Source organism: Crocodylus siamensis, chromosome 3, assembly GCF_052110815.1.
Source record: "Crocodylus siamensis isolate JL-2025a chromosome 3, ASM5211081v1, whole genome shotgun sequence".
Lineage (NCBI taxonomy): Eukaryota > Metazoa > Chordata > Crocodylia > Crocodylidae > Crocodylus > Crocodylus siamensis.
Window position 1 is genome coordinate 2,177,604 of NC_143397.1, and position 24,937 is coordinate 2,202,540.

The 24,937-nt window shown below is 66.7% G+C and overlaps 2 protein-coding genes across 2 annotated transcripts; both read right to left on the minus strand.

Moving 5' to 3' along the window:
- Positions 1-297: 297 nt before the first annotated feature.
- Positions 298-1,826, minus strand: LOC149867906 (C-C motif chemokine 19-like). The gene is made up of 4 exons (XM_090037148.1): positions 1,698-1,826; positions 1,275-1,398; positions 897-993; positions 298-649 (listed from the first exon to the last, which is right to left on the minus strand). Exons 1-4 carry the CDS (start codon positions 1,744-1,746, stop codon positions 635-637), a joined length of 285 nt encoding a protein of 94 aa, XP_089893274.1. The 5' UTR covers positions 1,747-1,826; the 3' UTR covers positions 298-634.
- A 3,018-nt stretch (positions 1,827-4,844) lies between these two features.
- Positions 4,845-6,604, minus strand: LOC149867907 (C-C motif chemokine 19-like). Its single transcript, XM_090037149.1, has 4 exons — positions 6,524-6,604; positions 6,095-6,212; positions 5,818-5,977; positions 4,845-5,571 (listed from the first exon to the last, which is right to left on the minus strand). Exons 1-3 carry the CDS (start codon positions 6,585-6,587, stop codon positions 5,821-5,823), a joined length of 339 nt encoding a protein of 112 aa, XP_089893275.1. The 5' UTR covers positions 6,588-6,604; the 3' UTR covers positions 4,845-5,571; positions 5,818-5,820.
- Positions 6,605-24,937: the final 18,333 nt, after the last annotated feature.

Here is a 24,937-nt window from a genome sequence, read left to right on the forward strand (position 1 = left end):
ATCTGCAGTCTGCACTGGGCCTCAGTTCACCCATCCACCCCGAGAGCCTCCAGCTCAACCCTCCCCCCCGGCTGCACAGCACTGGGGGCTTGTCGCGGGGTCTGGGGGAGCTCCAAGCTGCCCGGGCTCCCAAAGGCCAATGCAGACATGGCTCTGGCCTGCCCCAGGCACGGGCACCAGTGCCCTCCAGCCGCCTCCCCCGGGCAGGAGCCCCGTGCCAGCCCCGCTGGAAGTCCCCACCCGCAGCCCCCATGCCCGGGGGCCCGAGCATGAGACGCGAGCAGACACGTGCGTTCCTGTTCCTCTTTATTTCCCCGGCGCGGAGCAGAGCAGCGCGGCGCGGGGGCGGGCACCGACCCGCTGGGGTCCCCCCAGCCCCCCGGCGCAGGGCGGGAGCGCAGGCACCCACGGCCTGCTGCACGAGGGGCTGCCGGGCCAGGCCGGTGCGGTGCCCCGGGGGGCAGACGGGGTGCCGTGCCGGGTCCTGCCGCCCCCCAGGCCAGGAGCGGGGTGCCGAGCAGGAGGTGCAGGGCGTGGGGTCGGTGCTGGGGGAGACGGTGCGGCTGGACGTCCCGACGGCTGCGGGCGAGGCTCCTCCATCCTGGGCGGCACCGGCTGCGGCGCCCTGCCGGCTCTACACGCTCCAGCGCTGCAGATCCCACGGGAAGGAGCTGCAGGATCGGGACCCGCAGGGCTCCCCTCCCTCGCCCAGCCGCGTCCTTGCCTGCCCTGCCCACCCCAGCCTCGAGAGCGCGGCCCCGGCCCTTTGGGCAGGGCAGAGCAGGACTCGAGCCCGGGCCCTGCCGCTGTGCCCGCTCTGGGGGAAGGGGAAGGGGAAGGGGAGGCAGGGCAGGGGTGCGCGCACCCCTCCGAGGTGCCTGCTCGGGTGCCCTCACCTTGCCGCCGTGCCGCCTGTCCAGCTTCTCCCGCAGGTGCCGGACCCAGTGCAGACGTGGCGGGGCGCACAGGCGCCGGCTTCTCACCGTGACGAACCTGGCGGCACCGAGAGGCCCCGGGTGAGGGCGGCCGCTCGCGCCCAGGCCCCTCGCCCTGGCGCGGCCACGCTCGCCCCGTGCCAGGCTGGGCAGCCGGGCCTCGGCGGGGCAGGGCTGGCTCCGGCTCTCCGAGCACGAGAGCTGCCAGGGACCGGGGCCTGGACAGCAGTGGCCACGCGCTTCCCTGCCCCTCTTTCCCGGCAGCCTCCAGCACTTGGGCTCCGCCGGCACGGCTGCCCCCTCCTCCAGGATCTGCCCCTCCGTCCCCTGCCCGCTCACACGGTGGCCTCCACGGGGCAGCCGTCCAGCGCCGGCTGCTCCTCGTAGCGCAGCACGATCCGGGCGGGGATGGGCACGGCGCTGGTGCGCAGGCAGCAGTCCAGGGCACTGCTGCTGCCGCTCGCTGCCGGAGGAGAGCCGCGTGGGGTGGGCGGGGCGGGGGGGCAAACCGAGGCACGGCCGCCCCGCCCTGGCACCGCCGCCGGGGCAGGGGCGTCAGCTCCCTCCCGGAGCCCCCCGGTTGCACGGGCAGAAGCCCAGGGCAGGCTAACTCGCCGTGCCCGTTAGCCTGCCCTGGGCTAACGAGCCCGGACACTGCCAGCGCAGTCGGCGCAGGGATCGGGGCCCCCTGCCAGGCCCTGCCCTTGTCCCGCGGGTCTCCCTGCAGCAAGCTGCCCCGGAGCCAGAGCCAGGGTCCCCTACCTGGCAGGAGGGCGCAGAGGGCGAGGACGGCCAGGCCGAGCAGGGCCATGCTCCCGGCGCTGCTGGGCTCTGTAGCAGTGGGGCCAGGCAAGTTGCGTGCAGCCTCCTTCCCCGCTGCCTCTGCCAGCTCCTGCCTCCTCTTTATGACTTGGGGCTCAACCTTTTGCTTTCATTTCCCACCCAGCCCAGCCCTGACGCAGGGCAGGAGCCTTTCCCGCAAGCTGCCTCCCAGCTTGTCCCCGGGCCCTGCCCTGTGGTTTAGTTTTAGCGGCTCCTCTCCCGGTGCCCTCGGGGCGTTTTTCCTCGGTGTCCTTCGCGCGCGTCTCCGGGCAGGGCACCCCTGGGCAGTGGCCGCCGGCGAGCTCCCCCCGTTTGCGAGCCGGTGCGCGCTGTCCGGGGTCTCTGCTCGGTGCCCCCGCGGGAGCACTCGTTTTGACCCTATGACCCGCATGGGCACACCCTGTTTTCTCTTTAGTTGTCCCCTGTAATTTATTGGTGTTTTTAAGGCGCTGGTCGCCCTACCCAGTGGCGGTTTTAGGCTTTTAGCTTTTTATGCTTTTAAGCTTTTAGCCTTTTAAAGAACAGCTGGCACAACCCCGAGCGCCGGACGCCGACGGCAGCCCCCGATCCAGCCTGTTTTAGTTGATGTCACCGTGGCACTGGTCGCCAACGCCGGATGCCGTCGTGCGACGACGAGGACGACCAGCCGGGACCTGCTCAGTCAGGGTGCAACGTTGGACCGTTTCTGGGCCCTCACGTGGGACCCGGAGGACATTGACGACATGGCCACCGACCCACAGATCCCAGCGGCTTCGCCGTGGTTCAGCAGGACATCAAATAGTCCCCAGAGCCAGCTGCATTTAGACAGGGACGCGGCAGCGAGGGTGGAGGTGTCATTGCACAGTTGCACCGGGGCACGGGACAGCTGCTCTGGGTCTCCGCAGCCGTAGCCCAGGGGCCTGTCTGTGGGCGGCAGGGAAAAGCTCCAGCACCTTCCCGGGGAAGCAGGGACGTCCCGGGGCCTCTTTGCTCCATGCCCTGCATTGGCCTGCGGGTCTCACACGGCTCCAGCTCGGCCCTGCTCAGTGTCCGGCCCCAAATAGCCCCCTCCTCAGAGGTGCTGACGGGGCACGCGGGCACCGGCTGCCTTGCTGGAAACAAAGCGGGGGAGGCGCCTGCTGAACTGGTGCATGGCTCTGCAGGCGTCAAGGCCAAGGGTGAGCAGTGAGCCCCCCACTTGGACCAAGGCTCCCCCACAGTGCCGCGGCCAGGAGCTGGCAGGCAGGATGCATGGACCAGTGGCGGGTGGTCTAGGATGTAGTCCTGACTCTGCCACAGATCTCTCAGGTTACCTGTGTCAAGTCCCCTTTCCTCTTTGTGCCTCAGTTTGTCCGTCTGCACAATGGGGACAACAGCCCGGCCCTCTACCAGAGCTGCTGAGGGCAGGAGCTGTGTGGTATAGACACCAGGACTGTGGCTTAGCCAGAGCAGGGTCCTCAGCCAGGCCAGGCCCCTCACCCTCAGCGCCAGCACGAAGCCGGTTGGTTTGAACAGCCCATTTATTGGCTGAACCCCATGGGCTGGGCCGGGCCGGGCGGCTGCAGGATCCTGGGGCCACGGCGGGGGCCCAGCCGGGCACTGGCCCACGCCGGGCTGCTCCAGGCATGGGAACCCTGTGCCCACGGACCCCACGGCAGGTGGGAAGGTGGCTGGATTAGTCCCCGGGGCCTGTCTGCAGGGATTGGGGCCGGTCCCGCCAGGGTCAGACCCCACCAGGCTGGACCGGGCATTGGTCTCCATCCTGGGTGTGCAAGGCTGGGGACTTCTAGCAGGAGGTGACAGCCGTGGCCCGGGGAGCAGAAGTCAGGATCGGGTGGAAGACACGGCACTGCTCGGAGACGTCCGCAGCTGGTCCGGCTCTGTGGGCTGGGAAAAGTGTCTTGGGGGGAGGAGAGGAGCAGGGAGGGTGTTATGGGGGCTGAAGTTTCCCCCACTCGCATGGCTTACACCTCTTCTCCTCCCTGCCTCTGCTTCCTGCGCCTGCCACGGGGCTGTCGGTCCCATTAGCACGTGCTCTACGCCAGACATCCAGGGCCCGGAGCCCCCGAGTCATATCGCGGTCACGAACGCCCGACATCTTCCTACGTCTGGCTTTCGATGACGCGCTCAGCGGATAAAAGGCAGGTGCTGAGCAGAAAACTGAATGGATGAACCCCGATTGCCCCCCACCCCCAGACCAAATATCCCAGGGAGCACCGCGGGGTGATGGGTAGGTAGGACAGTGCTGGGGCAGGGGGTGCTGGAAGGGCCACCCGCGGTTCCCTTCAAGCGGCATCAGGGTGGTTGCAGCAGGGAGCCATTAACAGCTACTCTTGTGCACCATGGGTGACCGGGGGACAATCTGGGGCAGGCCCCAGGTGCCCGGGTGTTGAGTTAGGAAAGGTCACATGATGCGGAGGTGCAGGAGCTGCATCTCGGCGCTGGGCTGGGCCGGGCCAGGGCCTGGAGACCCCCCGCGGAGCCTGGGGCACAGCATGTCCCCCCAGCCCAGCCGGGCTCGCCCGTGCCAGCCTCCCCCGCAGCTGCTGTGTGCAGGGCCTGGCGCCGGCTGCATAGACTCTGGCTCAGGGTTCGTCAGTGAGCCCTCCTCAAGCGCGGGGGGAGGCGTGGGGGGCGCAGGGCCGAACGCATCCTTCCCAGGAGGTGCTGAGGGGGCTCGTGAGCACCAGCACCTGCACCTGGCCCTGGCACTCGCCGCCTGCTGAACTGGTGCACGGCTCAGCGGGGGTCAAGGCCAAGGGTGAGCAGTGAGCCCCCCGCTCGGACCCAGGCTCCCCCACAGCACCGAGGCCAGGGGCTGGCAGGGAGGCCGCCTGGACTAGTGGTGGGTGAGCTAGGTGCTCACCCTGACTCCGCCACCAATCTCTCAGGTGTCCTCTGGCAAATCCCTTTTCCTCCTTGCGCCTCAGTTTGCCCTTCTGCACAAGGGGTACAACGACCCTGCTCTCTGCGATAGCTGCTGAGGACAGGAGTGCTGTAATATAGACACCTGGACCGCCGCTCAGCCGGAGCAGGGTCTTAATCCCCAGCCCAGGCCCCTCACCCCCAGCCCGCTTGCCCATCCCCAGGCACCAGCACAAGTCTGCATTGGTTTGTACAACCCGTTTATTGGCTGAACCCTGTGGGCAGAGCACGGGCCGGGCTGCAGCGGGAGGCTCCGGGGAGCTCGGGGCCAGGCAGCAGCTTCACAGTCTCAGTGGAGGTTTGCAAACAGTCCTGGGAGGGGCAGCGACCCGGGCGCGAGGGGCCGAGGAGGCGTTTGGCACTGGGAGCCGCACGGACAGGCCCCCGCTCCGACGGCCACGGCTCGGAGTGCAGCGCAGCCTGGTCCCCCTGCCCGGGGCTGGTGACTGCCCGCGTGGTCCCTGCTCCAGCTGGCTGCAGCTCTTCCACCCTGGTCGGAGACGTCGCAACCCTGTGCTGGGCAGGGCAGGGCAGGGCAGGGCGCTTGGCGAGGACCTGGTGCTAAGCGTCCGTCCAAGGACCCCGTACCCACGAACCCCGCAGCAAGCGGGAAGGCGTCCGGTTCAGCCCCACCGGGGCCTGTCTGCAGGGGTCGGGGCCCGTCTTGCCAGGATCAGACGCCACGCTGGACCGGGGATGCCCATGCCTGCATGGCGCTGCCTCCGTCCTGGGTGTGCAGCGCAGAGCGTCTGGGGGCTTCGAGCGGGAGAGCTGTGGGCAGGTGCAGGAGGCTTCAGGGCATGGTGGGAGATGCAGTCGTGGCGCGGGGCAGGCAGAGCTCAGGCAGAAGATGTGACGCAGGTGACCGACGTTCACGCCGGCCCGGCTCCGTGGGGCGGGGGGAAGTGTCCTGGGGGAGGAGAAGAGCAGGGAGGGGGTTACAGGGGTGCCGAGGCTTCCCCCAGACACCCGCCCTGCATCCCGTGACCTGAGCCCCAGGCCAGGATGAGCGGCACAGGAGGTGCCCCCCTCGATTCCTGCTCACGGGTGCTGGCCCCAGCACCAGCAAGGGGCCGCAGGGCTGGTGCCCCTTCCCCTCCCAGTACCGGGGACCACGTGCCACTTCCACCCCACAGCCCAGCTCAGCTGTGCCCACCTCTCACGCCTTGTTCTGCTTCCCCCGGGCCTTGTTCCCCCCCTTCTGCTTCCTGGGCCGGCGAAGGGGCTGCAGCTTCCCATCCAGCCTCTCCATCAGGACAGCGACCCAAGGTGCGTTCGGGGGGGCGCACAGCTTCTTGCCCTTGTAGGTGGTGAACCTGTGCGGAGGCAGAAGGACAGCGGTGGTGAGGACCAGGGGCCCAGAGTCCTTCCCTGCTGCACTGCCCAGGGCTGAGCCCCAGGTCAGGTCCCCCCACAGTGCCCCCAGGACTCACACCACAGCTCGGACAGAGCACCCAGACTCGGGGGCCTGGACTCGGTAGGACTTCACGATCCGGTCGGGGATGGGCTTCAGGCCAAGCTTCAGGCAACAGTCGGCTGCAGGTTCAGAGCCTGGGGACAAGCAGAGGGGCCGGGGGGCTCGGTTACATGCAGGGAAGGGGATGCACATCTGCTCCTGCTTCCCAGCCCCAGCCCCAGCCCCAGCCCCGCTGGACACACAGCAGCCTTGGGGCTCCGTGACTGCAGCAGGGATCGCCCCAGCCCCTTTGTCAGTGCCTGGACAGGGGATGTGACCGGGCCCATGCAGCGCCAGTGGCGGAGGCCAGGCCAGTTGACATGTTGCCGCAGCAGGGACAGCGGTTGGAGCCCCCCAGCCATCACCCCAAGCCCTATGGGGCCTGGTGGCGCTGTGCCCTACCTACCCTGGGTGTGGTGGAGGCCGAGGACAGCCAGCAGCAGCAGGGGCAGGAGGAGGCGAGGATCCATGGTGCAGCTGGGAGCAGTCAGGACACAGCTCTGGCCCTGGCCCTCCTGTGCTGGTATTTATCCTGGGCCAGAGCACGAGGCCCTTGGCCATGGGCCCAGCTCAGCCCCTCTCCCTCCTCCCACTGCCCTAGACCTTGTCCAGCACCTCCTGGTTCCAGCAGGGGGGTTGTGGGGCTGGGATTCCCCTTAACATGAGCTCCCTGCACACCGAGGGGCAAACAGCCCAGAGCCATGTGAGGGAGGCTCAAGGGGCCGGGCCAAGGGAGGATCCAGCCCCCCAGGCCCTGCAGCCTGCGAGTCGGGGGCAGGAGTAGAGCCCCTTTTGCACCCCTGGAGATTCGTGTCCCCTGGAGCTGAGCCCAGGCTCAGCCCCGTGGACCCAGGAGTCAGGTGCAGGAGCTGCATCTCCACGCGGGGCTGCGCCAGGGGCTGGAGACCCCTCGGGGAGCCCTGGGCACAGCCCCACTGCCCCGGCCTGGGCATGTCCCCCGCACCCAGCCAGGCTCTGCCATGGCAGCCTCCCCCCCTGCTCTTGGGTGCAACACCCCCAGGCCCAACTGCCTTATCTGTGCCCAGGTCCAGACAGCCTTTGCCTTCCCCTGGCTCTTGCCCCGGGGGCTGGCCCCGGCCGTCTGCCAGCCCGCTCCTGGGCTCTGCACCAAAGCTGCCCCTAGCAGCTGCCAGGCCACGGGCTGAGGACTCCCTGGGACCTGGCTCCCCCTGAGGAGTCCCTGCCACTCCTTCAGCTGCAGGAGCAGGCGCAGAGCCCGGGTTGCCCTAGTGTAGACAACGCTCCTGGGGCGGGGGGTAGGAGCACGGCTGTGGGGAAGAGGTGTGTGGGGCGGACAGGCCTGGAGACAGGCACACAGATGGGCCTGCGGCACTTGGCCTTATCCCCGCTCTCCCCCATGCCAGGGGCTGCGCGGTGCCCGCTCGAGGAGCCGTGTTGTCCCGTGCCTGGAAAGCCCCTGGCTGGGGCCGTGTCCTTGTGGCTTGGAGCAGATCCACACTGACCCGCGCCTGGCACCGGGCCCGGCTGGAACGTGGCCCGTGCGGGCGGGAAGTGCCGAGGGAAACGCTAAGCATGTGTGAAAGGCCTGGCCTTGCCGTCCTCACCTGACACGTGAGGCTTGCACAGGCTGTGGGGGCACAGGAGCCAGGGGCAAAGAGGCAGCGTGAACACACAGATCCAGGCCCGAGACAGAGCCGCCCGGGGTGGTGGGGAGGAGCGGCCGGGTGCACGTGGGGTGGGGGGCTGCAAGTCAGCTTGTGCCCAGGGCATGGGGAGCAGGGGTTGTGCACACACGCCAGGATATGCAACGGCAAGGTTGTGTGCACGCATACGCATCTGTATATGTGCATGTATAGGTGCACGCAGCTGTGTGCAAATGTGTGCATGTGTTCTTCACTATTTGTGCATGCATACATACATGCATGCTGGGTGTGCGCATGTGCATGTACGCCTCCATGTGTGCGTGTGCATGTGTCCATATATGCGTCTGTGCACCTGAGTACATATATGTATTTGTGTATATGCATGTGCATGTATGTGTGCTTGTATGTTTGTGTGTACATGTGCACATGTCCATTGGCTTGTATGTGTGTATATATCGTGCACCGGCATGAGCATCACAGGAGTGTGCAAGGACACCCACGTGCAAACACACGGGGCAGGGATTGTCTTAGGGGCCAGGAGGCTGCTGCAGTCACAGAAGCTGCCTGCTCTTTCCCCCTGGCAGAGCCCCCACCCCGTGCCTGCTCCTGCCCCAGGAAGGCTGCAACCTGCCTCCTGCCTTGTGCCCCCGTGCTGCCTCCGGCCTGGGGGAGCTGCGGCCTTGCTAGGCCAGACCTGGGGGCATCTGAGGTCCCCCCTGGGGGCAGAGGTCATCCAGTGTCGCCGGGGGTGGAGGGGTAGGGGTCATCTGGGGAAGGTTGTCCCCTGGTGCAGGGCTCCTGTGCACCTTCCAGGTGCCTGGTGCAGGTCCCTGGCCATCTCCACGATGCTCCGGGGATGCCGGTGGGGGCCTGACCCCAATGGCCCAGTGCCGCCAGCTCCCTGCCAGCCCTGGACACTGGCACCCCCTGCCACCCAGGCAGATGCAGCACCGGGTGCCCCCAATCTACCCAGCTGTGCCCTAGCTGCCAGCTGAGCAAGGGGCTGCATGAACCCCGGGATCAGCCCAGGCTCCAGCGTCCGACCCCGGGCAGGGGCAGGGGCAGGGGCAGGGGCAGGGGCAGGGGGGATTTTCCATCCCAGTTTCCTGCTTCCCTGAGGATGCATCCAGGAACCGCTGGCAGCCTCAGCCCCACCATCCCCGGCTCGCTGGAGACCCGCAGGCTCCTTCCTGAAGCCCAGTCCCCAGGGGCCTGGAAAGCCCCCGTGCTCGGGAACGGGGCTGGCCCGGGCCCAGGCTGCACGGCCCTGCAGGGAACGCTGCGGGGGGCGGGGGGAGCCCTGGAAGTCAGGGCTACGCGTGCCCCCGGCCTCCCAGCTCTTTGTGCGGGGATGGGGTGAGCAGGGGGTCCCGCCTGCAGCACGGCATGCTGGGAAATGCAAGGGGGTGGCTGGGGGTCACTCACGGGACACCCCGGGCAGGCTGGGGTCGGGGTCCGCCCCCCGCACACAAACACCCCCCGTCGCCACCCTGACCAGGACACGTGGACGGCAGGCGTTAACCCCTGTGGTGCCAAAGCAAAGCCCCCCCGGGGATACCCGCCTCGCCGTGCCCTCGAGGGGCTGCAGACGGGCGCAGCCCCCAGCTCCAGCGCGCAGCCCCCGGCACGTCCTGTGCGGCCCTGGGGACGGGGACCTCAGGCAGGAGTGGACCAGCGGGGCCGCCCGGAGCCAGACCCTGGGGGGGCACCCCAGGGGCCCGGGCCTGGGGGAAGAGGCCCTGCCCACGGGGAGGCTAGGGTCCAAACCCAGAAAAGGGGCCCAAGCCCCTGCCCCACGACAGATGCAGGGTGCAGCCGGGGGCCGTGGGCGCCGTGCCCGGCAGCACCGACCCCCCCGGGAGACGGCACGGCCCGGGGGGAGGATGGCGGGAAGCTCGGGCCGCGCCAGGGCAGAGCTGGGAGCCAGGGGAAGCCCCGGCCCGCGCGGGAAGCGTGGGGACACCCAGCCAACGCGGGGCACGGGCCAGGCAGGAGGAGCCGCCGGGGCCTGGCTGAGCGTGGGGGGCCGAGCCGTAGCCGGAGGCGCGTCGGGGGAGCCGAGCTGGGCACAGAGCCGCCCCGCGGCCCCGGGCGGGCAGCACCAGCACCAGCACCACCCCGGGACTGGTCTGGGGCGCGTTGCCTTTCGCAGGAGCGCGCTGCGTCTGGGCTCCGTCCCGGCTGTGGCCTGCCAGGCCGGAGATCTCGAGCGGAGCAGGGGCCGCAGCTGCACGAGGAGCCGGCGACCCCGGGGCTGTGCCGAGAGGAGGGTGCAGGGCGGTGTCTCCCCCGCTCTGCTCCGCACTGGGGGGCTCCCCTGGAGCCTGCCCCCAGGGCTGGGGCCGCGCGGCAGGAAGGACGGGGCAGGGGCAGGGACAGGGACAGGGGCAGGCTGGAGAGTCCAGCACAGATGGCTTTTCTGCACAGCTCCTTTTCTGCAGAGCTGCTGCCCAGCCAGTCAGCCCCAGCCTGCACCAGCGCATGGGATCACTCCCTCCTAAGTGCAGGATTTTGCACTTGTCCTTGTTGAACCCCATGAGATTTCTTGTGGATCAATCCTCCAATTTATCATGGTCTCTCTGAATCCTAGCCCGACCCTCCGGTGCATCTACTACTCCCCCAGCTTGGTGTCATCTGCAAACTTGCTGAGGGTGCTTCCGTCTCATCTTCCATGTGGTAGATCAGTCATGCAGACAGTCAGCATGGATAGGAACAGACATTGCATATAAACCGGTTTAAGTGATCAGGAACTGGTTTAAAGCTGTACCGGAACAGACAGTCAGTGCACATAAACCAGTCTGAAAATGGCTGAAACCGGCTTGAAATAAACCTCGTTGAATGTGGTATCAAACTTAACTGATTGGGGTCAAACAGGTTTTTGCAATGTGTGTCCCAGATCCCTTCCTGGTTTAAGTTAAACCAGAGTCCTCCAGCATCCCAGATGCTGCTCCCTGGCTGGAGCTCTGGCAGAGATGGCAGCACCATCTGCCTGGCTTCCTCCTGCTCCCCACTTCCCCACCTTCAAGCAGGGATTCCCCTCCCATCTCCCACAGCCCGGACCATAGCCAGCAGGTGCTATGCTAGTTAATGCTGAGAAGTGTCTGTGTAAGGTAGACAGGAAAAGGCAGAAAGGACAGTGTTTGCTTAGGGCTTTTTGGAACTAAAAGAAAAGCTGGAACTAATTGGAGGCTTTTGCTTTCTTGATGGGCTGATAAACACTGTGTAACTCCCTGCTGTATAAGTAAATGCTGTGTAACGCCCTGCTGGCTGGTCAGGAGCAATGAGGGGGTGGGATCCCCTCCCTAATCAGAGTGTCCTGCCAAGACCTGGCCATGCCCCCCTCAGCTCAGCCTTGTGAAGGGAAGGGAGGGCTGCTGTAGCACATCCTGGCTTCTAGCTTGAGCCCCTGCAGGCATGTGCCTGCGTTTCTTCAGTCCAGAGGAGATGTCTGTGCATTTACAAACTAGTTCAGCCTAGTCAAGTCAGATTAACTTGCAAAGATTGAATCAATTCCGGCTCAGGCTTTTTGAGTTTCTGTCCCTAGCCCGTGTGCATAATTGCCAAGCCAAGTGATAGAGTCCTCACCGGCCACGTGCAGCGCCTGTCTTTCACTGCTGAACTTAGTCAGCAACACTCAGTGACAATATGCAACATGGTGTGTATTTTGCCACAGCTACAGTCTGGGTTGTCGCAAAGACCACAACAGCGGAGGTTGGGCACACACAGACCTTGGCTGTAGGGCACAGCACTGGTTGGAGGACGGGGGAGAGGAGGGCAGACTGTGTGTGTTGGGGGAGGGGTTCGGGCTGTGGTGGGGACTGAGCCCAGGGCCCCAGTGATTAATTTTAATCTGCCTTGGCTGCCCAGTGCAGTAGTCTGGGAGCTGCCCTTGCCCGTGAAGACCGAGGCAAAAAAGGCACTGAGCACTTTGGTCTTTTCCGCATCCTCTGTCACTAGGTTGCCTCCCCCATCCAGTAAAGGACCCGCACTTTCCCTGATCCTCCTCTTGCTACCGACATCCCTGTAGAAACCCTTCTTGCTCCCCTTCATGCCTGACTTCATCCCTGCAAGCCTGAGCAATGCTCTTATACTCATCCCTAGTTGTTTGCCCAAGTTTTCACTTATAAGCTTCCTTTTTATGATTTAGCATGCTGAAGAGTTCCCTGCTAAGCCAAGCTGGTCATCTGCTGTACTTGCAAGTCTTCCTGCGCATCAGGAGGTTTAATTCCTGCCCCTACAGTAAAGCTTCTTTGAAGTCCAGCCAGCTCTCCTGGGCTCCTCTGCCCCTCAGACCGGCCTTCCAGGGGATCCTGCCCATCAGTTCCCCAAATGAATCAAAGTCTTCTTTGACCTAGCTCAAAGTCCGAGGTCCGTGCTCTGCAGCTCTCCTGCCTTCCTTTCCTCTGGATCCTGAACTCGATCATCTCGTGATCACTGCTGCCCAAGTTGCTGTACTACATTCCCCACCAATCCCTCCCTGTTTGTGAGATGTCTGGTGTGCCGGCAGGTTTACATCCACATTACAGGCTCAGAGGGCACCTCAGCCAGCTCTTTTCAAACTCTTGAGTGCAGGCTGTGCAGAACAGCTGCCTTCACAATGTTGAACCACGCACTGCTGCTTAGCCTCCTCTGGAGCAGCCGTTGGGCTAGAAGCCTTTCAGTGTCCTTGTACAAGAGGCCCCACCTGGCTTTCCCCTGCGCAGGACAGCAGCCTTAGTGCCATGACTCTCAAGCAGGGGCTGTGGCAGCCTGGGCCATTTGCTCTGTGCCCTCAGTCCCATGGCCCGTGTCGGCTGCACCGGGGGGACCGGAGAGGGGACTCCTGAGCACCAGGAGCATGGAGCGGAGCCCACATCCCCCCGGGTGCTGGAAGGTCCCAGCCGCGGGATAAGATCCTGGAGGGGCGCAGATGGGGCAGCTCTGGCTGTGCAGCGAGGACAGGTGATGGGTGGGTCCCGGTTGCTGTCCCCAGGCTGCCGCATGGTGGAGGCTGTTTGGCTTCCCAGGCTTTGTTGCTACACGTTTCAGGGTCTGTTTTCACCTCCCCCAGGTGCTGGTGCTGCTGCAGCTGGGGCTGGGGCTGGGCTGGGCTGGGCCAGTGCTCCTGCTGGGACCAGCCCCGCAGGGTCCCGGCTGGAGGGGCTTGCCCCTGCGCTCTAGCTCAGACCGATGCTGCGCTGGGGCAGGAAGGGATTTCTTCCCTGCTCAGACTGGTTTGGACTGTGGGATTTTGCCTTCTTTTGCACCAGTTTGAATCTCTCCAGTGCATCCTAACCCCTTTTGCAGCGACCGGACATGGCCAGCCCTCGTCCATCTGCTTCCCTGGGGCTGGTCTGGGGGCTCTTGGGGTCCCTGCCTGGCACTGGCTCCGTCTCTGTCTCCATCTTGGCCGGCTGGACCAGGCTCTCCAGCTCGCTGCTGCTCGGACTCAACCTCGGGGCTCTTCCCTGATGTGGGGACTGGGAATGCAGCTGGCACGCAGCGGCTTCACAGCTGGCGCCAGCCCCACGCTCCCCCCAGGCGTGCCAGCCCTCGCGGGGCAAAGCTGCGGGCCCAGCCCCCAGACAGCGTGCTCGCAGCGTGGGCAGAGATGGCCCGGGAAACCCTCACCCCCAGGCCTGCCCCCCGGCAGCTGCCACGTGCCCCGGTGTGGAGGCTTCGGGGAAGCTCTGGCAGGGCCACGTGTGTGCATCTGGTTTCCCAGGCTGCTCCTTCTGCAGCTAATCCGGGAGATTAGCCTGGGCCTGCCTGGGGGATTGGCAAACAACACGCTCCCGATTGCAACAGTGGCCGCTCAACCCCGCTCCCCGTTGAACCATGCGGGTGACAGACCCGCCAGCGTCCGCCCTGGGAATCCCCCGGCAGCCCAAGGCACGGCCACGGTCTGCGGCGGGGAGCTGGGGCGCCGCAGAGCCCAGCAAGCCAGGGCCTGGCTTTGGAGTCCTTCTCTCACCCCCCACCCAGTTTTGCCCTTCCCCAGCCCCAAGCTCTCATGCTGGGTGCACACCCAGGTGTGGCCCTGATCCTGCCCTGCCCCCCCCCGCCCTCCCTCAGGCTGATGGGGGAGCACAGGGTCAGTCGCAATGTAGGAAAATAGTTTATTGCTGCATGACCCCAGCGACTGCTGCTCTGGCCTCGTGCGCCCAGGCTGCGCAGCCGTGCTCCCGGCTCCGCTCCCAGTAGCGGAGGCCGTGCTGCAGGCCCAGCCGCTTCTCCAGGATGCGCCTGATGATGGTCATTTGTTCCCACCGGGGGTCCCTGCTCCAGGCACCCCCCTGTTCCCATCGGGGGTCCCGGGCATCCCCCCCCTCCGGGGGCTCCTCTGAGCTGCTCCTGCTGGGGGAAAAGCTCAGCTCCTCTCTGCCCCCGCGGCCCCAGGCGTCCGCCTCGTCCCTGTCCCAGTCCCCCCCGACTCGCTCCCACTCGCTCTCGGTGCTGAACTCGGAGGGCGGCAGGGACGTGCCTGGCTCTGCTCCATTGCTGCTGGCCTCCTCGTCCCCCTGGCTCTCCGTCTCCATGCCTGGCACCTCCTGGGGGGACCCCGGGGGTCTGTCCTCGCTCGTGGCAGACCGGCTGCTGCACGCCCGGCTCGGGGGCTCTCTGGCTGGCGTCTCCCATGAGGCCTCCGGCTGGTGCCAGCGTCCCAGGGCATCGGGAGGCACCGAATCCTGGACCTCGCTCTGATCGCTGTTCCTGGCCGCACGGCTGTGCAGGCGCCGGCTCAGCTGGGCCCGGCCGTGGCGGGCGGCATCCCTGGCCCGCACGGCCGCCGTGTCAGTGAACAGGGACAGGGACTCGATGACGCACGGTGGCAGCAGGAAGCAGCCCAGCGCCCGCTGTGCCATGTGGGTGTCCAGCCAGCGAGTGCTGCTGAGGATGCAGCCCCCTGCCATCTCCCTGCCGCCAGAGTCCAGCTCCCCATAGCCTGCCGGCTGCACGCAGGAGCCCCCGCTGGGAGCGGGGGCCGGGCCGGCCTCCTTCTCTGTCCACGGCTCAGGGGCCTGGTGGAAGGCGCCGGGGGGGCCCGGGAGCTCATCCCCGCTGCTGGGCTGCGAGGCGTCCTGGCTGCGGGCCCCCTCGGGCTCGCCGGCGGGCGGCGGGGCTCCGGCCTCAGCGCAGCAGCACCAGCCGCTGGGCGCCCCCGGCTCGTGCCCGAGCTCTGCCGTGGCCGGGGCCTCGCAGCAGAGCGGGGTCGGGGCAGCGGGGCCGGGCGGGTGCAGCTTCCTCAGGGACTCCTGGACGCGGTGGGGCAGCCCCCACCGGCGCTGGGCCGCCTGCCTCTGCAGGTGGGCCTCCAGGCACTGCCAGGCCTCGGCGCTCAGCCCTGCTGGCCTCCGCGCCGGCACGTGCACCGCCGCCGGGGCCAGGGCCTCGCGGCAGAGCAGGGTCGGGGCAGCAGGGCCAGGCGGGCGCAGCTTCCTCAGGGACTCCTGGACGCGGCGGGGCAGCCCCCACCGGTGCTCGGCCGCCTGCCTCTGCAGGTGGGCCTCCAGGCGCTGCCAGGCCTCGGCGCTCAGCCCTGCTGGCCTCCGTGCCGGCACGTGCACCGCCGCCGGGGCCAGGAGCTGCAGTGGGGCCAAGGGCCGGGGAGGTGTGCCGGGGGCTAGAGCCTCAAAAGCACCCAGTGATCCCTGCACCAGGGCCAGCAGCCCCCAGGCATGCTGCAGCCGCTTGTGGTGCACGTGGGTCTCCAGGCGCTTGCGGGCATCACCACCCACCAGGCCCTGGCCCAGTGTCTCTGGGGCTGCCACCACCTCTGCTGCCCGGCACCTGGTCGATGCCAGCTTCACCTTGCGCACCATCCTCTCGGACGACTTGCTGCCCCGAGCAGGGCCGAGCTGCACCGGGCCGTACAGGGCCGAGCGCCGGGAAGCCGGGGGGGCTGCGGTGCCCTGGATCTGCACATGCAGTTGGGTGCAATAGCGGCTGTGGGGCAAGACATAGAGTTGCAGGCAGCTGCTGGTGTCCGCAGGGGGCTTGGCATCATTCCACCGGCACCTCTGCACAGCGCCGGGGAGGTCCCAATCCTGCTGCAGCCACTGCCACAGCTCGTGCCGCTCCAGGGTCTCCCCCAGGGAAGGGAGAATCGCTGTCCGGGCTGGGCCTGGCATGGGGATAGCTGCAGCCCAGGGCTCCAGGTACAGGGCAGGGTTGTCCGTGCAGGGCAGCCCCCAGAGGAAGACCTGGTGCTTCTGCTGGACGTTGGTGTCCAGCGCATGGAGGGCGGCCGCGGGCAGGAAGAGCAGGGAGCCGGCCCGGGGCTGCGGGGGCTTGTTGCTGGCACGGATGGGCCTGGCCAGGGGGACCCTCTCCCACCAGGCCACCGCCTGCCAAGACCGGTGCACGGGGGCCGGCGGCGCCCCCAGCCTCAGCTCCAGGCACTTCTTGGCCACGTGGCTCTGCAAACGCGCCCTCAGCTCGGGGGCCAGGTGCTTGGGGCCCTGCCGCGACGTCTCGATGGGCTCTGGCCGATGGCAGGCCTCTCGCTGCTCCAGCATTGGGACCCCCACCTCCAAAGCCTCAGCACAGCCGGAGGGAGCCCGGGGCACCCCGCTGCCGATGGAGTCGACGTGGAGCATCGTGAGGCCCAGGCGGGAGTCCAGGCGCTGCCGCTGCATGGTCAGCTGGATGCGGCCCACGGCCTCGGGCAGCGCAAAGGGCAGGGCGGCGCTTCGCGGCTGGAGGGTGCCAGCCCCTGCCCCGATGGGCTTGGGCAGGGCCGGCCAGGAGCGATGCCGCAGCCGCCTCCACGACTGCCGGGCCACGGCCGGGAGGGCTTCCAGCCGGATCTCCGTGCCCTTCTTGGCCACGTGGCTCCGCAGCGCCGTGCGCACGCCGGGCTGCAGCCGGAGCTGCCGGGGCTCCGCGGCGTCTCTCTCACGCAGCTGGGACGTGGAGGGTGGCATCGGCGGCGGGGGCTGCGTTGCCTCGGCTCTGGGTGGCCCCTGGGCACGCAGGGGGGCAGGGCAGCACGGCTGGTGGTGGAGGCCACGGCTTCTGGTGCCCTGGGCCTGCTGCTCCCCGGGCCCTGGCACAGAAAGAGAGGGGGTGAATGACGCCGTGCCCCCTCCCCTGCTCCACCCACGGCTCCTGCTCCCACATCCCTGAGCTCGGGCCAGGCCGTGGCCTGTCCCAGGCAGGCATCGGTGCCACAGGGAGATCGCGGCACGCGTTACCTTTGCCTTTTCCCGCCCTCCAGCTCCAGAGATGGATCTGAAACAGAGCAAGAGCAGCGTGACCCCGTGCGCACGGATCCTGCTCAGTGGCCCCGTATGTCTGGGGGTGCTGCCCCCATTCCCCCACCCTGTGCATGGGGCAGCTCCAAGGGGAAAGGGACCTGGGCTTCCCCTGCAGCTGCACAACCAAGGGCACCGTTGCCCCAGTAAAGACCCTCCCACCCCACTCAGCTGGAGCAGCCGGGGCCTGGGGAAAGGGTTTCCTTCTCCATGGGCTGATGCCTGCCCCTCTGCCTGGCTAAGCAGGGTCTTGCCTGTGCAACCCAGCTCTTGGAGCTTCCCAGACATGGCTCCTCCTGCCCCCAAATCGCTGGAGATGCAGGACAGGACCCACTGGAGCTAACCACCCCCTTGCCACAGCACTGAGACCCACCTGGAGTATCTCCCTTTGCCTGTCTGGGGCAGGGTCCCGGCCTAACACCCCTCACGATGGGGGGAAGTGCCCCGCAGGGGTGAACCTCCAGCAGCTGCACGCCAGGAGCGCCCCACGCTCCCCCCGAATCCCCCCCCAGGAGGGTCCTCACCACCAGGTGATGCAGAAAGGCAATGAGGGCGCAGAGGAAGATGTTCTCCAGCACCCAGGTGAGCCAGGTCTCCATCCTCGCTGCCGCGGGGGCCGGCGCACACCGGGGTCTCCCCGCCGGCCCTGCGCCGAGGCCCAGTGACATCACAGAGCCGCGGAACCAGCCACTGCGCTGTGACATCACAGGAAGAACCCACGCGCGGCACTGCACAGCTGCTGGCCTCCTGTTTCCCCCCAAACCACCCCCCTCTCCTGCCCCGGCCCTGCCAAGAGCCCCCCAGGCTGTAGCCCCATTGCACCCGTGACCGGCTCCAGCGCAGCCCTCGTCGCTGAAACTCACCCGCTTGGCTCGCGGACGCTGGCGGCCGGCTCGGAGCAGGTCCTGGGCAAGAAGCAGAGGGGCTTTTGGAGCACTCCTCTCTCGCCTTGCAGACGTCCTTTGCCCAGAGCCCCGGCCAAGCCCCTGCATACCACGCGTTCTTCCACCGGAGGCGCGGAGGAAGGCTTCCAGGCAGGACAGCGTCGTCCCATGCCAGACACCCCCTGATCACGCATATTGCCATGTGTGGGGCTCGTCAGGCCAGCTCGGTCCCAAACAGGAGTCGCGCAGAGCAGCAGGTGCCGGGGGGGACGTGTGTCAAGCACCCTCTGTATTGCAAGAAAAATCTCCGTCCGTGTTGAACCATTGCCCGGGCTGCAGCTGAGCCCACGCACAGACCGTGCGGACCCGGGCAGGGACTCACGCTGCAGCCCTGCTGCTCTGTGACCTGCAGGAAGAAACCCTGGTGCCAGCACCCCAGAGAGGGGCAGTTCCCCTGGCGTGGGGGGTGGACACCAGTGGGTCCACCGCCACGTGTGCAGGCTCCGCCGCCGGAAGGGAGCAGAGCAGGCTTGGTCTGCCGCCCCAATCTGAGAGCTAAGTACATGTGTCTGCACCCTTAACTCAAGGGCCAGGGTTTGCACCCTGCAGCTGAGACAGCCTCTCCTCCTACGCAGCTTGGGCACTGGGGGGAGCCCGCACCGTGTGTTTTATGCACCGACTGCCCTCCAGACCCTGTCTTCCATCTCTGCCCTGTGTGCACGCCAGGACCCGCCTCTTGCACCATGCCTGCGATGCCCAGCAAAGGTGGGACACCTGTTTGGGATGGTGTCTGTCATGCAACAGAGAGGATAGGGTGATGGGACTCTGCTGAAGGTTCAAATCCATTTGCAACGAGGCAGCAGTGAACTGGAAGGGCGGACGAAGTCCATCCGCAGTGCAAAGCAAGCTGGGATGACAGGTCCATGGAAAAGCACCTGCCCCCCCGCCTGTTTCTGTGGGTGGAATAGCAATGACTGACGGCTCCCAGCTGGGGCATTGCCAGGACCTCACAAACTCATTATAAATCAGGCAGATGCAAGTGCTGGCTCTGAACAGGAACATCATCCTGCTGGCACCACTGCAGTTCCCGCAGCTTCTGCTCTCTGAGATTGTGCTTTGGATTTTCATGGGTCTCAGGCACGCTGCATCCTGCAAATCCCCCCCATGATCAGGGCTTTGTTTGGAGAGGGGTTGAATATCCCCCGAGAGGCACTAAAGCTGACAGGGACGGCGTTTTGCGTGCCATGTGCTGTGCTGGTATACAGGGAGGGCAGATTTTCGTTGCAGGAGATCTTCTCCAGGGCTGTGGGAGCCCCTGGTTGAGGTCCATTTGCAGGCTGGGCTGCTGGGCCCACTATGGAGGTACTGGGACATGCAAAAACACCTGGAAAAGTTTTTTTCCCTGGCTGCCTCTGGTCTGGTGGCATGGTTGGAGGAAAGACCCTGCAGGACAGCCAGCCAGAGGAACACGTAGCAGTGATTTCTAGATGCATGCCTACCGCCAGACAGGTGGGCACCTAGGATCTCCAGTGCTTGCAGGGGTGGGGGGTTCAGCTGAACAAGGGTTTTGTGTAAGTCAGTGGCACTGAGATATCCGACTTGGACACGTCACACGGCAGGTAAATGCCCGGATCCCTTTGCTGATTTAACCCCTTGTGCTCTGAAGCTCTGTCATACCTTCAGTTTGAGGAGCTGAAGGTGCCCCGGAGATCTGAAGGCCCACATGAGTTTGACATTTTTATTACCATTTTATAGATGGGTAAACTGAGGCCCAGATATTCAGGCACGTTCTCAAGGCCAGATGACAGGCCAGTGGCAGCACGTTAGGACCTACAGCAGTGGGCACAGGGTATTGCAGATGTACCGGAGTGAACTCTAAACTAGAGAGTGCAGGGGGGATGTTTCTGACTGGATTTGTGCTGCTTTTCAGGCGGTTTTCCAGCCTGTGAGATCTAACAAGGAACCTAATCGTATCTAAAAAAAGGCCTGGGCAAACCCTGAGAGATCCAGCTTGTGTTGCAAAGCTGTGGGCTTTGGTTTCGCATCGCACACAGATTCACTGCGTCGGCTGCTCCAGTTGAAGCTGATGGCACAAATCCTAGGGTTCAGAGAAGCCGCCTGCTAATACGCGGTCCCGCAGAGACCCGGGGATCAGATTTTCATCCCAGTTTCCCTCGTGTACACAACCCCAGTGAAATCCAGAGGCGCACCACGGTAATATCGGTGTAGGCGAGAACTTGAAAGCACTGTTTTACCTGATTACCATATCTTGATTGGCAGTAAAACACCAAGTACCTCAGTATTGACGGAGCTGTTGTATTAATAATAGAGGGTTTCTTTCTATTTCATTCAGCCTGTGTTTTGTAGGTATTTCTTCCCATAAAGAAGTCATAGGGAAAGCTCTGCAAGGCGCACTTGGAAGGCGAACGGGATTGAATGCGTCTGAACAAGCAGCTGTGATTAACCTCTCCAAAGGCTCAATTTAGACTTTTAAAATGTACAGCCTAGAAATTAGAGAGATTCAAAACTTCACCCAGGAGGAGACCGTTTCTCATTATTTGAAATTAGCACCATTTTCCTAAAGGGAAAATATCTGTTATAGAGCTGACTGGGTCACTAATTTAAAGTGAGAGTAACAGAGTCTAGTGCTGGTCCAGAGAGTTTGGACACCAGATGTGTCTGGGGTGGTTTGCACAGGGCTGATCCTGCTGCAGGCCGGGCTGGACTAGATTTGACTCTGCAGGTCCCTTCCAGCCCCACGGCTCTGCAATGCTGTGATTTTGTGATCGTTTCCTAACCAGGGAACAAGGGCACGGCTATTGACAGAGGAGAGGGGCACGCTACACGATGGCTTCCCGCCTGCCCCTGCGCTAGCTGGGCCAAGCTGCACCTGAGCACGGCCCATTTGTTTTGCACAGGTTAAGGCCCCTGGCATGCTCAGCGGGACCTGATCCCTGCATCTCCTGCCCCACACACGTGCGTGGGCTTGGTGTGCTCAGGCTCCCTCTGCGCTGGCCTGGTGAAAGAGAAGTGCCTGCAGGATCTGGGCCGACGGTCAGCTGAGGGCTGGCTCCTTAGCTACAGTGAAGTGCTCTTGGAGGTCCTTATCCCCATCCGTCCGGGAAACGTTTGCATGGAAGAGCTGAGACTCGGCATGTCCAGGAGATGGCAAGACTCGCGTGTCCGTCTAGTGCTGTGCAGGCACCGCGGGGCCGAGGGATGCGAGGGCCGGTAGTGATGTGAATACAGGAAATCCTGGACCCAGCGCGGTTGTACATGCTCATTAGTGATCTGGCGACCGGGACAGAGAGCTGCTTGGGCAAGTCTGCAGATGGCACGAACCTGAGAAAGGCTGCGAACACATCGGGGCACGGTTCAGAAGGGTCTGGACACACTGGAGAGCTGGACCGGAGCCGACTGGAGAAGTTCAGCGCGAACGTAAATGCAAGGGGCTGCATCCTGGGAGGAATAATCATAAATGCAAATCCCATTTGGGTGACTGCTGGCTGGGCGGCAACACCCTGGAGAACGGGTCGAGTCTCCTGGTACAGCACAGACTCGATAGGAGTTTGCAGCTGCACAAAAGTCCAATGCAGTTTGGGCTGCATCAGTAGGAGCATCAGGTGCAAGACACAGGAGGTGACCATGCCTCGCTGCTTGGTGCTGGTCAGGCCTCATCTGGACACTGTGTGCAGGTCTGGGCTCCACATTTGAAATAGGATGTTGAGACACTAGAGAGATCAGTGGCTTGAAAGGCAAGTAAGATGGGGAGAGGTTGACTCAAGAAGACACATCGTTAAGGTATAGCTCTGCCCGTGCTCTGCCACAGGTATTTCCCAGGCTTCTGGGCTTCGCCGGCTACCACGCAGGGCTGGAGGCTCTGGGGTCAGGGTTGGGCTGTTAATGCAAGTGCCACATCCTGGGGACCCCGCGTGGCCGGGGGCCGTGGGCAGAACAAGGGCGAGTGCGCAGCACGTGTGGGGCAGGAGGCAGCTGGTCCCCGTGGAGCTGCGGGACCTGTGTCTAATTCTGGGGACGCTGTTGGTGCCAGGTGCTGAGCGCAGCTCTTCACCCCCAGGCCTGGAGAGATGCAAGAGAGGGGCAGGATCCCATGAGAACAGCCTGGGGGCTGCTCCATGGACCATCAGGCACCCCCGCCATGGGCACGCACCTAGGCTGCACCCCTGTGTGTGGACTGAAGGGCGGATGGAGGGTGCCCGTTTGGGCTGGCTGGCACGCCACCCCATCCCTCCCAGAGCACTCCACATCCCACTGCATGTTCAGCCTTCCCCCAGGCCCCCCCGCCGGCTGTGGGCAGACCCAGGCGAGGCCCCGATCCTGCCGTGCCCCCACCCAGGGCTATGGCTGTGCCCGGGGAGCTCACAGCAGCGCCCGGTCATGCTCGCGCCATGACGGCGCGGCCTGTGCAGAGCCGGTGCGGCTGCAGGGCCCGGGGACCTCACCGCCACCGCCGGCTCAGGGCCCCCCAGGCCTGGGGCAGACCCTCTTGCCCCAAGGGTTTCCCCTCGCCAGGCAGCAGGGCAGCGCCGGGCCACGCGGCAGCTCCCGGGCAGGGCTCCCGCAACCCGCCCACCCCCGCGGCCGATGGGGGAGCGGGGCAACAGTGCGGAGTCAGTAAAATAGAGGTGTATTGGCCCTCGGGGCGCTCCAGGCCTACCCCTCGCCCTGCCCTCTCCTCCCGGCCGCCCCGGACCAGGGCGTCAGGCGCGTGAGGAAGCTCCAGAAGACGTTGCTGAAGCTGCGGCTCGTGCTGGGGACCTCGGGGGCCGGTGGGCCCTGGAGCGGGGCCATCCCTGCGGTGGGCAGCTCCTGGCGCTGGGCAGGCGCCGGTGGTTTCTCATCGCAGGCGGCGCACAGGCTGCAGCCGGTCTCGCACAGGGGACAGCACGCCCGCCCCGGGGGCGCGGGCTCCGGCGCCCGCTTCGCAGGGCCCAGTGCCCAGGGCTCGGTCCGGCACCCGCAGGGGCAGGACGCCGGCTCTCCCGCAGGCCGCGGCTCTCCACGCTTGCTCTTGCGGCTGTGCAGGCGCTGGCTCAGCTGGGCCTGGCTCTGGCGGGCGGCGCTGCGGGCCTGCGCGGCCGCCGCATCAGCGAACAGGGACAGGGACTCGATGACGTGAGGTGGCAGCACGAAGCAGCCCAGCGCCCGCTGCGCCACGTGGGTGTCCAGCCAGTGTGAGGTGGCCCGTGAGGCCCTGGGCCGGTCCCGCGGCATCAGGGGGGGCGCAGCGCTGTCTGCCGCGGTGCTGTCAGACGCCCCGCACGGGCTGGCCCGCAGCTCCCGTGCCCGCCGGGAGCAGGCGCGGCCCAGGCCGGCCAGCTGGCAGCACGGGCAGGCGAGGCACGGCCAGGGGCCGCGGTGCAGGTGGCAGGGGATGTCCACGGGCTGCCACGGCGTGTGTCGGCGCGGTCCCAGCGCCGTCTTGGAGAGGCCGGAGGGCAGCTCTCGCCAGGAGCCCCCGCCAGGAGCGGGGGCCGGGCCGGCCTCCTTCTCTGCCCACGGCTCGAGGGCCTGGTGGAAGGCGCCGGGGGGGCCCGGGAGCTCGTCCCCGCTGCTGGGCTGCGAGGCGTCCTGGCTGCGGGCCCCCTCGGGCTCGCCGGCGGGCGGCGGGGCTCCGGCCTCAGCGCGGCGGCACCGACCGCCGGGCGCCCCCGGCTCGGGCCCGAGCTGTGCCGCGGCCGGGGCCTCGCGGCAGAGCGGGGTCGGGGCAGCGGGGCCGGGCGGGCGCAGCTTCCTCAGGGACTCCTGGACGCGGCGGGGCAGCCCCCACCGGCGCTGGGCTGCCTGCCTCCGCACGTGGGCCTCCAGGCGCTGCCAGGCCTCGGCGCTCAGCCCCGCCGGCCTCCGCGCCGGCACGTGCACCGCCGCCGGGGCCAGGGCCGGGGGCCGCGGCAAGGCCCGGGGGGCCGGGGCTGCGAAGGCGCCCAGTGACGTCTGCACCAGAGCCGGCAGCCCCCAGGCATGCTGCAGCCGCTTGCTCCGCACGTGGCTGTCCAGGCGCTCGCGGGCATCGCCGCCCACCAGGCCCCGGTCCCGGTCCCGGTCCCAGTCCCAGCCCCGGCCTGGGGTCGCGGGGGCTGGCATGGCGCCGGCGGGCAGCTCCACGGTGCGGGTCAGGGCAGGGGGCGCGGAGGCCAGGAAGCCGCGCACGGCGGTGTCCAGGCGCTTGGGCAGGCCCCAGTGCTGCCGGGTCAGCAGCCGCGCGACGTGGGCGTCCAGCTGGCTCTGCACGTGCGGGGCCAGGAAGGGCAGGGCGTGCGGCGCGGGCTGCACGGGCGGGCCAGGCGCAGGCGGGCAAAGGGGCGCGGGGCGCGGGGCGCGGGGCAGGAAGGCGCGCAGGGAGCGCTGCGCGGCGCCGGGCAGGCCCCAGGAGTGCTGCAGTCGCCGCCTCAGCACGTGCCGCTCCAGTGCCGCCCGCTGCACCGCCCCCAGCCACGACGCCTGTGCCAGCGGGACGCTGCTCACCATGGGGCCGCCCGGGGCTGGGGCTGGGGCTGGGGCTGGGGCGGACCGGGCTGGGGCTGCGGGGATGGCTGCGGCCCAGGGCTGCAGGTAGCGGTGCGGCAGCCCCCAGAGGAAGGCCAGCCGCTTGTGCCGGACGTTGGTGTCCAGCGCGTGGAGGGCGGCCGCGGGCAGGAAGAGCAGCGAGCCGGCCCGGGGCTGCGGGCGCTTGTGTCCAGCACGGATGGGCCTGGCCAGGCGCCTCCCGGGCCGCCGGGCCGCCGCCTGCTGAGACCGGCGCACGGGGGCCGGCGGCGCGCCCAGCCGCAGCTCCAGGCACTTCTTGGCCGTGTGGCTCTGCAGATGGGCCCGCAGCTCGGGGGCCAGGTGCTCGGGGCCCCAGCCGGCCCCCGGAGCGGCTCCCCGGCCGCCTGCCGCGGCTGCGCTGGCGCTGGCGCTGGTGCTGGGCGCCGGCAGGCCGAGGCGCGGGAGCCGCGGGGTGCCCGGTGGCAGGGCTGGGCCGGTCAGCAGGCGCCACGACTCCTGCACCCGCCGCGGGAGCCCCCATCGTCGCTGCTGCTGCAGCCGCTGGACGTGGCGCTCCAGGCGGCTC

Coding starts and splice junctions, on each gene's coding strand:
- LOC149867906 (XM_090037148.1), bottom strand. CDS start 1,746: ATGGCCCTGCTCGGCCTGGCCGTCCTCGCCCTCTGCGCCCTCCTGCCA. Junction 1,399..1,697: donor CCTCTGCGCCCTCCTGCCAG/GTAGGGGACCCT, acceptor CTCCTCCGGCAG/CGAGCGGCAGCAGCAGTGCC. Junction 994..1,274: donor TGCCCCGTGGAGGCCACCGT/GTGAGCGGGCAG, acceptor CGGTGCCGCCAG/GTTCGTCACGGTGAGAAGCC.
- LOC149867907 (XM_090037149.1), bottom strand. CDS start 6,587: ATGGATCCTCGCCTCCTCCTGCCCCTGCTGCTGCTGGCTGTCCTCGGC. Junction 6,213..6,523: donor CGGCCTCCACCACACCCAGG/GTAGGTAGGGCA, acceptor GCTTGTCCCCAG/GCTCTGAACCTGCAGCCGAC. Junction 5,978..6,094: donor TGCTCTGTCCGAGCTGTGGT/GTGAGTCCTGGG, acceptor GCCTCCGCACAG/GTTCACCACCTACAAGGGCA.